At 42.3% G+C, this 12,297-nt stretch overlaps 1 protein-coding gene and 1 long non-coding RNA gene across 2 annotated transcripts in view; one reads left to right on the top strand and one right to left on the bottom strand.

Moving 5' to 3' along the window:
• LOC6527764 (semaphorin-1A) overlaps positions 1–12,297 on the bottom strand; it is a 124,736-nt gene that overhangs the window by 7,201 nt on the left and 105,238 nt on the right. Inside the window, 13 exon segments of the mRNA XM_039371587.2 lie at positions 26–296; positions 463–670; positions 1,609–1,737; positions 1,819–1,961; positions 2,336–2,447; positions 2,520–2,663; positions 2,742–2,824; positions 6,570–6,715; positions 7,131–7,211; positions 7,272–7,393; positions 7,769–7,910; positions 8,177–8,265; positions 9,003–9,107. Coding sequence (XP_039227521.1) covers positions 26–296; positions 463–670; positions 1,609–1,737; positions 1,819–1,961; positions 2,336–2,447; positions 2,520–2,663; positions 2,742–2,824; positions 6,570–6,715; positions 7,131–7,211; positions 7,272–7,393; positions 7,769–7,910; positions 8,177–8,265; positions 9,003–9,107 — 1,775 coding nt within the window.
• Positions 10,087–10,762, top strand: LOC120320818. The gene is made up of 3 exons (XR_005560391.1): positions 10,087–10,471; positions 10,543–10,612; positions 10,672–10,762. It is a non-coding gene; the product is annotated as an uncharacterized LOC120320818 (long non-coding RNA).

Below are 12,297 nucleotides of genomic sequence, written 5' to 3'. Positions count from 1 at the left end.
GAGGTATATAGTACTGACTACTTACCATCACCTGGTGGGAACGCAGTGTGCCGAAGTTGTCGCGACCGCGATACGACTGCTGGGTGTTGTAGCCGTCGGGCTGGAACTGGAAGAGGGTCTCCGAGTTGGGTCCCTGGTGCATCTGGTGCATCGGGGGCTTGCGCAGCGTGTTCTTGGGCGAGTGCATCTTGTTGGGCGGCGGCGGCTGGGGCAGGAGCACCGGCTCCGCATATGTCACCTCCTCCACCTGGGGCAGCAGCTTGGGCTCCTGCTGGATGCGGCAGGACGAGGGGAAGCTGTGTGGATGAAAGCACGGTTACTAACTGGTACAAATACAACGGAGTTGAAGCTCACGACCCTAGAAGGTGGAACACCTAGTTCACAAAACCATTGCCTACTTTTTAGCGCCCGTTTGCTGCGAGCATTAAAGAACCTACTAACTACGAGTTAGCCTATACGCACCTATTGACATTCTGGCGCTGCTCGAAGTACTCGTACTCCGTATCCGGATACGGCAGATTGTCGTCCTCGTCCTTGTGGCAACGGCGACCGCAGAAGTAGCCTGTAAAGAAGCCGACCAGCAGCGAGAAGATCGAACCGGCCAGTACGGCCATCACGAGGGTCTCCACCGTGTACTGGGCGTTGATTATATCTGCAGAGATTTGGGGACCTTCGGTTAGTGGAGGTTCGGGGATTCAGTTGGTTTCGCATCGATACAGTGTGTGCATTAGGCAAAACATTCAACAAACATTCCAAATCACAACAAATATGCAACGATTTTATTGATTTGGTTTGTTGTTTCAGTGTGGGTATCGGGTTTTATGGAGGTTGGTCCATTATTGCAACGACATCAATAAACATCCAAACATCGAATTTAGAACGCACGGTATAAGGTAATTGCACGGTAATGGTTCAGAAATCATAATGAAAGAAACAAGAAAAAATATGAACAAGAACAGTTAGTAATCTTGTACAACAACGAGAGATTAACTTGAAAAAGACTTCGTTATTAGTTTAAAAAAAATATAAATAAATTGAATTGAAATCTTGGTAAGTAGCTTATTATGAAATATATACAAGATATTAAATGAAGCGAAGGCAGGCAAAATATTGAGTATGAATTCAAAAGCATTTAAGATTAGTAAGTTTATCGTTTAATAATACTTGTTTAAATGAATTATGTTACTTTTGATTAGTATTGCTATAATGTGCTTCCTTAAACAACTTAGTTTAGTAAATCAAAAATGATCCTTGTCTTATGAATTACAGCCAAAGCCGGTGTATTCCACCAATATTCAGCGCTTACAAATAAATTGAATCTCATAAAAACAAATTCGCTTTAGATAAATTGAAAATGCAAGTTCACGGCACTTGAATGGCATAAAGTGCCAACAAGCCGGCAGTCGGAGTCCGGGGAATCCCGACAAAATGAAAATATGATTTGCGAGGTAGACAACACAACAAGGAGAAGACAACAAGCAAAGGTCGAAGGTCGCAGGGGAAGTGACAGGGGCAAAGTGGCAAGCGGGTACGTGCATAATACAAAACGAACAAATGCAAAATAAATATGATGGAAGAATATGCTGGAAATGCGTTTAGGTAAATCACCTTCAAAGTTCTTATCAATATTGTCGATGATTTCCTGATCCTTGCTCTGGCGCCGCGAATCCAATAAGTCCATGTCGTTGCGGAAGCCCTTCTGCTCCCCGGCGTTGGCATCCTTCGAATTGATTTTGCCTGCAGGACCAGAATGTCGTTAATCTCGACACTCTTGGCCAGTTAGGAACGTAGAACTTGGCCGTAGAACTCGGCACTCACCTGAGGGACAGGCCGCATGCTGGCCAGTGGCCACATTCTGGTAGAAGTAGTTCTCCTCCAGCCATCGGGGAGCGCCGTGCGAACGGCACTTGCCGGCAATTTTGTCCCAGGCGCAGTAGGGATCCTGCAATGCGACGCACTCACTGCGAACAGACGATGAATTGTGGATAAATACGTGCACTCAGAAAAAATCGACAAGGAGATATGTACAAGTGAAGGATTAACATTTGGTGATCTAACTTGAAATATTTGATTTATGATTTAGATGGCATCTCTTAGTTTTCTTATTAAATATTATATATTGAGCATTATATTAATATATTGAGCATTATGTCTGTTTGACAAAATTTACAAGTGCGTAAAAGTCAAGTGTAATCTCCATGAATTCACTGCATATTGAGGCTGTCAAGTGTCTGACAAGCGACAAGCGAGAGTCACGCAAATTGTTACATGATAATAAAAATGCCATTGTCTGGAGTTCGTTGATAGAGGGAGGGAGTGAAAGGAGTGCACTCACCTGCAGCTGGTGATTTTGTCATTGTGACAACGATGCAATTGTATGGCTACCACCTGGCTGTCCGTCACAATGATTAATTTGCCATCGTCGTAGCTGCCATCTTTGGGTTGATCTGCGGATCGGAAAAAAAAGGTTTTAATGCCACTTGCTAACAAAGTTCTTTTTGACAAAAAGCACTACTCACCGTACTGCATGGTTCTGACTATCTCCAGATTGCGAATGGGCTCACTCTTGGTCAGGACATCGATCTCCTCGATGACAACGGAGGTGACTTTTTCTGCGGAGTCAGCTGATTCGGCATTCACTGACTTGATAATCTTGCCATGATCTGTTGCAATATTAAATATATTAATATGATTTTACAAATGTCCAAAACGTATAATATAATTTGATAGGCAATACACACCTGTGCCCACAAATATAACATCATATGTCTTGCCGCCAGGAGTTTTGATCTGTGCATCTACGGCGATTTGAGTGAAGCGGTATCTGTCAAAGAAGAAGACACGAAATGAATAGGGAGAAATGTACATATATATTAAATGTCGCCCAAATTTATACTGCTTCTTAATTACTTTTCCCATTCCATTTCATTTGTATCTAATACCTCTTTTATCAACGACTCTGGCGGTCAGCATCCAAATGGTGGAATGAATGTCAATCCATGTTTTCTTTATTTTGCGACATTGTGTTTCGCCAGTTCTCCTGACAATGGACGTACGTCTGTCATTTCGGTTAGATGTCCATTAATAATGGACGGATGCCAAAATGGCGCTCGCTGTCGGAATGTTGAAGGAAAAGTCTGTGGCTGGGTTGTTGGCTGTTTGGCTGTTTGTCTGGCAGGACTGGTTAGTCGAGGACTTGAACAAACAACTACCACTGCAACATGACTGACAATACAAGATACATACGGACGGCAACGAATGCTGCTGCAACAGCAACAAACTGTTTGTGCTTTTATGGAAAAAAACATATTCCAAACAACAACACAAGTAGATGAAATAAAAACGAAAACTTCCCACTGATTTCACCGCAAAAACGACGCCCGTCTGCCCCCAAAGTCCGCGTTGTTGCAACATTTGTGGCCAGGTCCATGTCCATTGTTGCTGTCATGCCTGCTGCCTCGATTTAAATGCAAATGCCCGGCAGCTGAAATGGGCCACCAAATGGGAGCTGGGATCTGGGAGCTGAGAACTGGGAACTGTGCTCCATTGCTCTGCTTTTTTATTGTTAATTAACTAATCTTGTTTTCGGTACTCCGGTCTGTGTGGAGCAACAATTTCCAAATTGCTCAACAATGGTGCAACAAAAAATGCATCGAACAAAGTTTTCATTTCAAACAATTTAAGGCTGGAATTTAAAATGAAAATTGTTTGTCAAAGCATTTGGCTGTAAGCTCTTTGATACTAATCTAATATATTTTGCGGAATTTGGAGTTTTGGGTTTTCATCATAATATTTCTATCTCTATTTGTAAAGGAAACTTCATTGTTGAGCTCTGCAACATTTACTTAACCATTTGGACTAACTAGATTTTGTTAATTTTTGGTTTGAAATTTTAAAGCTGACGGACTTCATGAAACTTCAGCGTATGCAAAACAAATATGTGAGTAGGACGAGAGAGAAAAATCGCTAGCACAGGACCCAAGAACACGTCCTGCTCGGGGTCAAAGTACAAAGTTCTGGCAATTGAAACTTGCAAAAATGTTGCCAACTTTTTGTATCGCTCCGATCAGTTCAAAGGGCGACGATGACAGCCAACTTGCCAGACAAATGGGCGGTATACAATGGGCGGGAAGTTGGTCGTCATTTGTCCACCTCCCACTTGGACTTGAACCAAGTCGCCACCCCGTTGGTAACCTGGCAGCGAAAGCGATAAGAACACGTTAAGCACAATGCGATATCTTGGGCCAGGAAGATGCACACGGGATATGGTCAGCCAGCTGGCTGTCTGCAATCGGTTGAATATGGGATGCTTCCGGTCTGCGTCAGGAAACAATTTGTAACGGAGCCCGAGCTGGTACATTCAACTTTTGTCGACATTTCATGAGTACGGCTTTCAACTTGCTGTAAACTTTCGGAACTCCTCCTGCCTCCACTCCATACCACTATGCAAATTATTTGCCTTTTTTCCAGATTTATTTCGACTACGCCCCCCGCCTTTTCGCACAGGCAGCTGGCACTCGGGGAGCGGAAATGGGATGGCCAAAACGAACGGAATTATAATAAATTTATGTTTTGGCCAAATGCCATAAATTCTGTAGAATTTTTGATTTGATTTTGTCATTTGCGTTCAATAAATCCCCCACATTATCCAGCCTATCGCATTGACGACGCCCTCGCTTTGCGGCATTTCGCCCTGGTTTCAACTGGAGAATAATTTATGCGCATTGTTTGTGCCGAATTGGAAAACATGATAAATGAATTTTCACAACAAGCTTGACCTGGCTCAAAGACTAAGCGGCCAAGAGCCGTAGGGAATTAAAAGTAATCTTACGATTACTGGTGACAGAAAGGCGAAATGCTGAATGTGGCTTAAAGTATTTAAAAACTTGAAAAACTATGTTTTTTAATGTGTCCCGAATGTTTTGCAGCACCTCTTATGACTATTGCTAATAAATTGTATTAAACACACATCCCTTGCGTTATAAATCTGCATTTGAACGCATCCTTGCGATGATTATATATTGACTTGCCCTCAATAAGAAGGATACATCTATGACCCAGTTAATAAATTGATTTATGGACTCAAGATGACGCCTAATCATGTCTTCAAATAGCAAATCTCAGTTTAAGGCAGTGGGATTTAAATCAGGATTAAGTCAAAAAGTTGACGTTCTGCCATGTGAGAGCAGCTGAGCCACAAAATGAGAAAAAAAAATGCTGAAGTAAGTTTTGCGCATTTTTATGGCTTTCAATTGAGTGTCCCGGGGTCTTGATTAAATTCCGATCCACGCCCGCGTCCTCGGGCGAAGCATCCGCTGCTCCAGTCGCCCAAAATGCAGTGAGTCAGTTGCAGAAAGTGGCCTCCCCACATTACCCACCACCACACCCCACTCCACCGACACCACCCACTCCACCCACTCCACCCACTCCACCCACTTCACCCACTCCACGTACATTTGTTGTGGTGTGCTCATGTGGCACAGAAAATGTTCAGGGGATGCGGATGCGGATGTGGATGGGATGCCAATGCGGATGCAGGAGCAGGTCCGCAGACTGCGTTGTTGCTACGTGTTCCATATTTCATTCTAATTTATTCAGTTGTGCATACATATTTTCGTTACGGGTTGCCTCCTCAGCGCATCCATGCATTTCCTTCTGGCTGGCTCGCTTCGTTTGCTTCAAACTATCGCAAAGGCAACTGCAGCTGCCCCACCACCTGAGCCACCATTTGGCCACAGTGGTGCTCTAGAATCATTTTGGCAATGAGCTTTTCTACTAAATCGAGTAATCTGTGAATTCCGATTAGAAATTTGTAGGATGGACTAAACAAACCATGCCTAAAGTGCGAGTAAATGTGTCTATTTATATTTCATATAATTTGAGCAAATAGTGCTATATTTGCCCCACTGTGCAGCAGTAACTCCCAGTCGCAAGTGGTGCTCAGTGGCTCGCCTATGATTTAGCCCTCTTTAAAGTTTCACCACTTTGCCAGCACACATCTCGGCGCATTCGCCATAATTGTGGCTCAATTACATGGAAAAGTTACCAAATTGAATTTTTAAATTCCACCCTCCGGCCTGGCAAATAATTTATTGCAACAACCCAGTCGTTTTCATTCCTTTTCCGTTTGCAGTTCAGGTTGCTACGGTTTACGGTTATTTGCGCTGACTAACACCTTATCGAATTTCCATAAACTGAAACAGATGCTGCAACATGGAGGGAATAAACCCGTGCGATGGCAAATCTATGGCAGGATATGCTTGTTGAAAGCCAGTAAGTTTGTGCATTTTGTGTGCGACGACAGAGCCAAGCATGATACTACTCATGAATGCGGCAATAGTTTAAGAGTTGCCACAAGTATATGTGATATGTGCGTCGTGTGTTTTTGAATCAGCAACAAGCACGAAACCAGCCGAAGTTGGCCAATTGGTTGGTAGTGTACGGATTTATTTACTACCCTTTGCAGTTCTGTCATATCTCTCGCACCGGAAACGGAAGTGACGTAGCAACGAAATAAGGACCACGTGCATACTATATATGTATACGTATGTCGCCATGCATTTACTCACATTGTGCTCGTCCGGACCAAAATCGGTTGACTGAAAAATGCCGGCACATTCTCGTCCATTAGCGAGTGTGTTTTGATGAAGTTCAGTGTGGGATCCGGAAGCGCTCTCGAGTCGTTGTGACAGGAACCGGGTCGAGGATCGGGCACCTAAAAAAAGGAGGATATAAAACACATATTAATAGTAATCAGTGAAGCATAAGAATTTCAAATTTTGTCACCAACTATAGATTTAAGACTTGAATAGAGGGATAAATACTGGTATGTCCAATAAGACGATTCTTTAGTTACTGCTTTGCAGTGCCAAGTCCTTATGGCGCATGAAGGCAAGCCCCAAATCGATGGCGACATGTGCAGTCATCTGCTGGAAATTGGCAATAGCATTCGAAAATGCAAATGCAGAATTTGTGCCAAGCGAAGAATACATTTTTATGGCAAGCCGGCCATAAGTCATAAATTTGCCAGGCAACAGATGTGCCGGAGTGCGGTCACAAGAAATTCGGGATTTGCGATTTGCGATTTCCGATTTTCACGCTCAAGGATTGGGGGGCTCTTAAGCTCTTACCTTGGCGTTGTTAACTGGCAGCCAGTTGGAGTTGATGCCCGTCTGCTCCTTGAACTGACCCTCAAACGTATCGGCAATGTCCTGAGGGAGCAAAATTAAATTTTCCATTTCAAGAAACAATTCGATGGCAGGGAAACTCACCTGGAGGGCAAAGGCACAAACCGCTGAGCCGGGAATCGAGTTGCTCGGCGTGTTGAAGACTCCGTAGATCAGTTTCGAGCTCATCGAGCCGTACTGTCCCTCCACCAGATTGCTGGCAGATTCTAAATGTGGCAAATAAATGAAATATTTTAATTTGCCGTCAAATGTTTCATAGATGTAGAATTTGGTGCGAAATTCAACGAGGATTGATGTATTATTTAACATATTTTCAGCAATTTAACTGTTTGCTTTCAATTAGGAACATAATTTACGTTGTTCACAAAACATTTTATTTAGTAAAATCTGGGTAACAGCAAAATGCAATTGCAAATGCTATTGCCAAACGGCAATTTACTAATTAATACTGTGAAAACTCATTTTAGTTGGATGAGCGACGCTGTCAATTTCAATAACAAACGTCAGACACACTTGTTCAATTACACAGCTAAAAGCTAAATTCAATTCATTCATTCATGCACTTAAAGCCGCACACTTACGGATTTCGTTAAAGTAGAAAGGATAATCGCCGGGAATGGAGCAGTTGAGGCGGGACTTGAGGAAGGATGTCCAGCGGTTGCGGAATCGATGCGGGCCACCTTTGTCCCATTTGCAGACGCGGGCAACGCGCGAATAAATCGCCTGAAAAGAGCATCAAGAGCATCGCATGAAATGATAAGATATTAATTTTGCTCAGCTTGGGGCCAGCAAATGTCTGGATGAAGTGAGGCGCACCAACAAATGCGACAATCTGCAAAGCATAAATAATCCGAGCATCAGCAGTTGTTCTCTGTCCAACTTTGATTGTGTCTTCGCCGCGTTTGATTGCATTTGCTGATGCTCCAAGTGCTCCAAATGCCCCAAATCGATTGGAAAACTCATCGATAGGATGTTGCACGTGTACTCACCTTGCCACAGTTGATGAACTCCACAGCGGTTTCCCGAAAGAAGAAATAGACAAAGTCCCCCTGCGTAAATGAGCTCACAAAGTTGGGGGCTGCGAGACGAGAAATGGCAAAAAGTTCGGTCATCAAATTCATTTATAGTTTTCGAGATTGTAAACAATTTTATAGCTGTCAGTGTTCAGATGTTGTCAATTTCCATGAATTTATGATGTATATGGCGGGTAATATGTTGCGTCAGTCGGTAATATTGGTTTTATGGATTCATTCCCATGCAAAGTTTCTGAATAAACGACGTATTTGGGTTTAATAGCTGAATTAAAATTCATTAGTTTCCGAACTGACAAAGTGTAAATAATAGTTGTCTATGACTTGACTTTTACCTTAAAAGCAAATACCCATGCATTCAATAAATGCTTAGTTAAAAATCGGGTTTATTTTCAGTGAAGCACTTTAGAACCGTTAAGTAAAGTAATAGTTTCCGATACGGGCAATTTAATATGAATTATGAAGTCTGTCGCACATCTTCGGTGGTAAATGACAGTCGAACGTGCCATGTCGGTTCGGATTCAGATTCAGTTAATGGAAGCTGAACATGGCCAAGGCCCTTGAAATATGCAAAAGGCAATCGCGGGCCATCGCTAACTGACATTCGACAGGACACCATGGACAATCATGGGCGCAGGCGGCAGGGAGATAGGGGGATAGGGGGATAGGGGGGGTCTGCGTATCCAGGACTCGCACTGCGCTTACAAAACGGAAGCGCCATCCTGACAGGGTCCATGACATTTTCAATTACCACAAGTGGCTACAATCGCGTCCACGAACTTACCGTTGAGACTTAGGCTATCGTACTGCTCGGTCTGCAGGGGCTCTCTGTAGATAATCGGATCGCTGCCACTGAAATCCGCCACGGTACCGGAATACAGTTCGTTGTCTGCAAGGAGAGCAGGGATATATGGAAACGCTGGTTTAGTAAATTCGAATACTTTAAGTGCTTTAAAAGTGGGCCAAGAAACAGGCGTTTCTGGCATTAAAATGTCACAGATAAATGTCAATTACGTGTAATTCTATTACCTGCACACAAGTAAAAAACTTACAAAATGTACTTTTTCAATTAAATTGTACTAGTACTGCATCCATCTATTATGCATTAAAGCAAATTCATCTCGGACATTATAAAGTATTTGCCAATTGCTGTACATCGGGCACAAGCCAACACACATACGCCCTGTTGGCGGACTAAATGCTAGCGACAAATTCCATTAAGCTAAACGACAACGACAACATTGAGGGGAGAAGTTTGACATGTCTTCTTGGATGGCATTGAATGCGCCTGCGGCCACATTGAGAAGATAAATGAGATTTTCTTGTTTTTATTTTTATTTTGTGTTTTCATTTTGTCGCTGTCGTTTTCGTTTTGATTTTTGTTTGTGCAGCGAATTGGCTCGCGCTTGTCAGAGACTTTGACTTTGTCCTTTTCGAGCTCCGGCAGCAATAAAATAAAGACAGCCAGTGAAATAAATATGGAAAAACAGAATCAGGCGCGAACAATAGAAACGGAAATTCCGAGCTTCAGCTTTTTGTCTGGCCGGAAATGGCTTTGCTGTCTCGGCATCGAAATCTCAGCACTTCCATCCAGACAACTCGGCAAAACAATCGTCAAGTGTATATACTCGTATATGTATATTTTAATATATGTATATATGTATACCCCTTATTTGTAGAGTAGAAGGGTATACTAGATCCCTTGAAAAGTATGTAAGAGGCAGAAGGAAGCGTTTCCGACCATATAAAGTTCTCGTTTTTCCCTATTTCTATCAATATGCCAGAAAAAAATCGAAAATTTCTTCTGGTGTTTTTTTATTAGTTGTTTTCGGTTAATGATTATTTGATAATAAATAAATAAAGTGAAGTCTAGCTTAAGGCCCTCAGCTGCTATAGCTAATCCAAAATTCCGCATAATTTTAATTAGGCCTAATTTCTCAATAATAATAATAATAAACAAAGTGACGTTATTATTTTATATGAATATACGAATTGCAAATTAATACTTGGTTGCTCAAATTGGGAAATAGAACTGATAAGTTGGGAATATTACCATTAGCGTAGGGCACATTAAAAACTAAAACTTCGGATCCGCAAAAACAAAAAACCTGATAACAGATGATCCCATCGTATTGTCGGCAGAGCATAAATTCTGGATCAGACGGACAACAGTATCAGTTTAGTTAGTACTTCTGTTCCAACTACTTCGAAGATGAAATTCCTTCTGGTTCGGCCTTTTGGCTCTGTGCAGAGGTAAGTATTGCCCACAAACAATTGTATTTTTCAATTTATTATGTCCTTGATAACAAAATGTCTTTATTTAGCTATTCCCGATATCATTATCAATGGAGGAGATTGCATTGCCTGCAGTGACTATAGCGGCTCTAACAAGAGGTTAGTATTGCCCACAAAAAATTTAATTTTTTAATTTATTATTTCTTACATAATTTTAGCGGGTCCCGCCCTAAGCTCAAAACAATTCTTTATCAGTTGATTATGTGGTTCTTTGACCTATTTTAATAAAAGCTCACTTACTAATCTCTACCCCTTTTGATTTAATCTCTCTGACCCAATTCCGTGTTGACCCATGTTGCCACGCCCACTCTAACGCCCATAAACCGCCCAAATCTGCCACGCACACAATTTTGAATCTTTTTTATTTTATTATTAGTCTCGTAAATTTCTATCGGTATCTCAGTTAGTTTTGATTGATGCAAAGCCTGTAGGCGAAATTTCATGTTTATGACTTCTGAAGAATGGGTAAATGAGCGATGGGTAGCAAGCAACTCAATAGAATTCCATGATTTTGGGTCGTGTTTTTGGCTTTTCGTCTATTGTGGTCTCTCAGTAATCTATCAAATTTACAAGGCGGCACGTGGGCGTGGCAGGTACACTGAAGGGCGGAATGGAAAACGGGAATTACGTGACAGGAACGTGAGCAGGAAAATGTTAAGAGGCATCGAACGAGGAACAAGCGAGTGGCACATTAATTTAACACAATGCCACATTAAAAGCGTCGTCTGCAACAAATTAATTTTTGCCTCCCAACCCGCCAAATACTGCTCCTATTGGCCCTCGTCGAAAGAAACCCTCTGAGTCTTCGACAGGCGAATGCTTAAATTAAGAGGCTGTAAAAGTCACGCTGTGAGTGAAAAGTAAAAGTGGGGGAAGTCCCGAAAAGTCCTTTTAAAGGCAGGTGGGAAGGGCAGGAAGCAAAAGAGGGGTTGTCAAAGGCAGCATTGGGGGTACAGGTGGGGCTAACGGCCAATAAAAACCATCTCCCAAGTGAAGTCAATGGACAGGGAATCTTAAATCAAAATCGTAAAGCCTATGCTGAATATCTTAAAAAAGAGATCTCAAGCAGCTAAATAAAATGTTACTTTACTGCTTGAATTTGTAAAATCTTTTTAAATGTAAACTTTTAATGCTAACAAAAGAGTTTAAAACCCCAAAAAAACCATGCCAAGTTTTGTGTTCAAAAGCTGGCAATGCTAGGAAAAAGAAAACTTTTGCTTAAATGCTCGTAATTAACAATGAGAATGCAATTAGCATAGCGATAGATGGTCGTCATTGTCGTAGTTGTATTTAGGATACTTTTTTGTTGAACTCGAGCTGCTTTCTTTGGCCTTCGCTAACAAGTTGCACAATGCGAAAAGGACGTGCCCCCCTCCCCAGTTCCCCTCAATCGCCACAGCGAACGGTCGACCTGTCGCAACATCGACAGGACACGAAAAGTTGCAGCTGCCACCTTTGGCCTTCGCTGTCCTCGCTGCATCTAATTGGTTTTTGTTTGTGTGTGTTCTTTGCCCCATCCCTTTCTTTTTGCACGCTGTCTTTCTCTTTCTCGTTATCGTCATTGTTTCGTACAGCGACGTTTGCTTTTATTGTTTGCTCATTATAACGCCAGTTACCTGACGACCCACGTCCAACCAACCAACCAACCAACCAACCGACAAGGACTTGGACTCAAAATCCGACTCAGACTGAAGGCTTTGAGGAAGTTTTCCGCATTGCAGCAATTGGCCGGGCTTAACTCATTTTAAATGACAATCTAGCGTGCAAAAATTATGCACATCGGC

The sequence above is a fragment of the Drosophila yakuba genome, chromosome 2L, assembly GCF_016746365.2.
Source record: "Drosophila yakuba strain Tai18E2 chromosome 2L, Prin_Dyak_Tai18E2_2.1, whole genome shotgun sequence".
Classification (NCBI taxonomy): Eukaryota; Metazoa; Arthropoda; class Insecta; order Diptera; family Drosophilidae; genus Drosophila; species Drosophila yakuba.
This window is presented reverse-complemented; position numbering and strand designations above follow the sequence as displayed.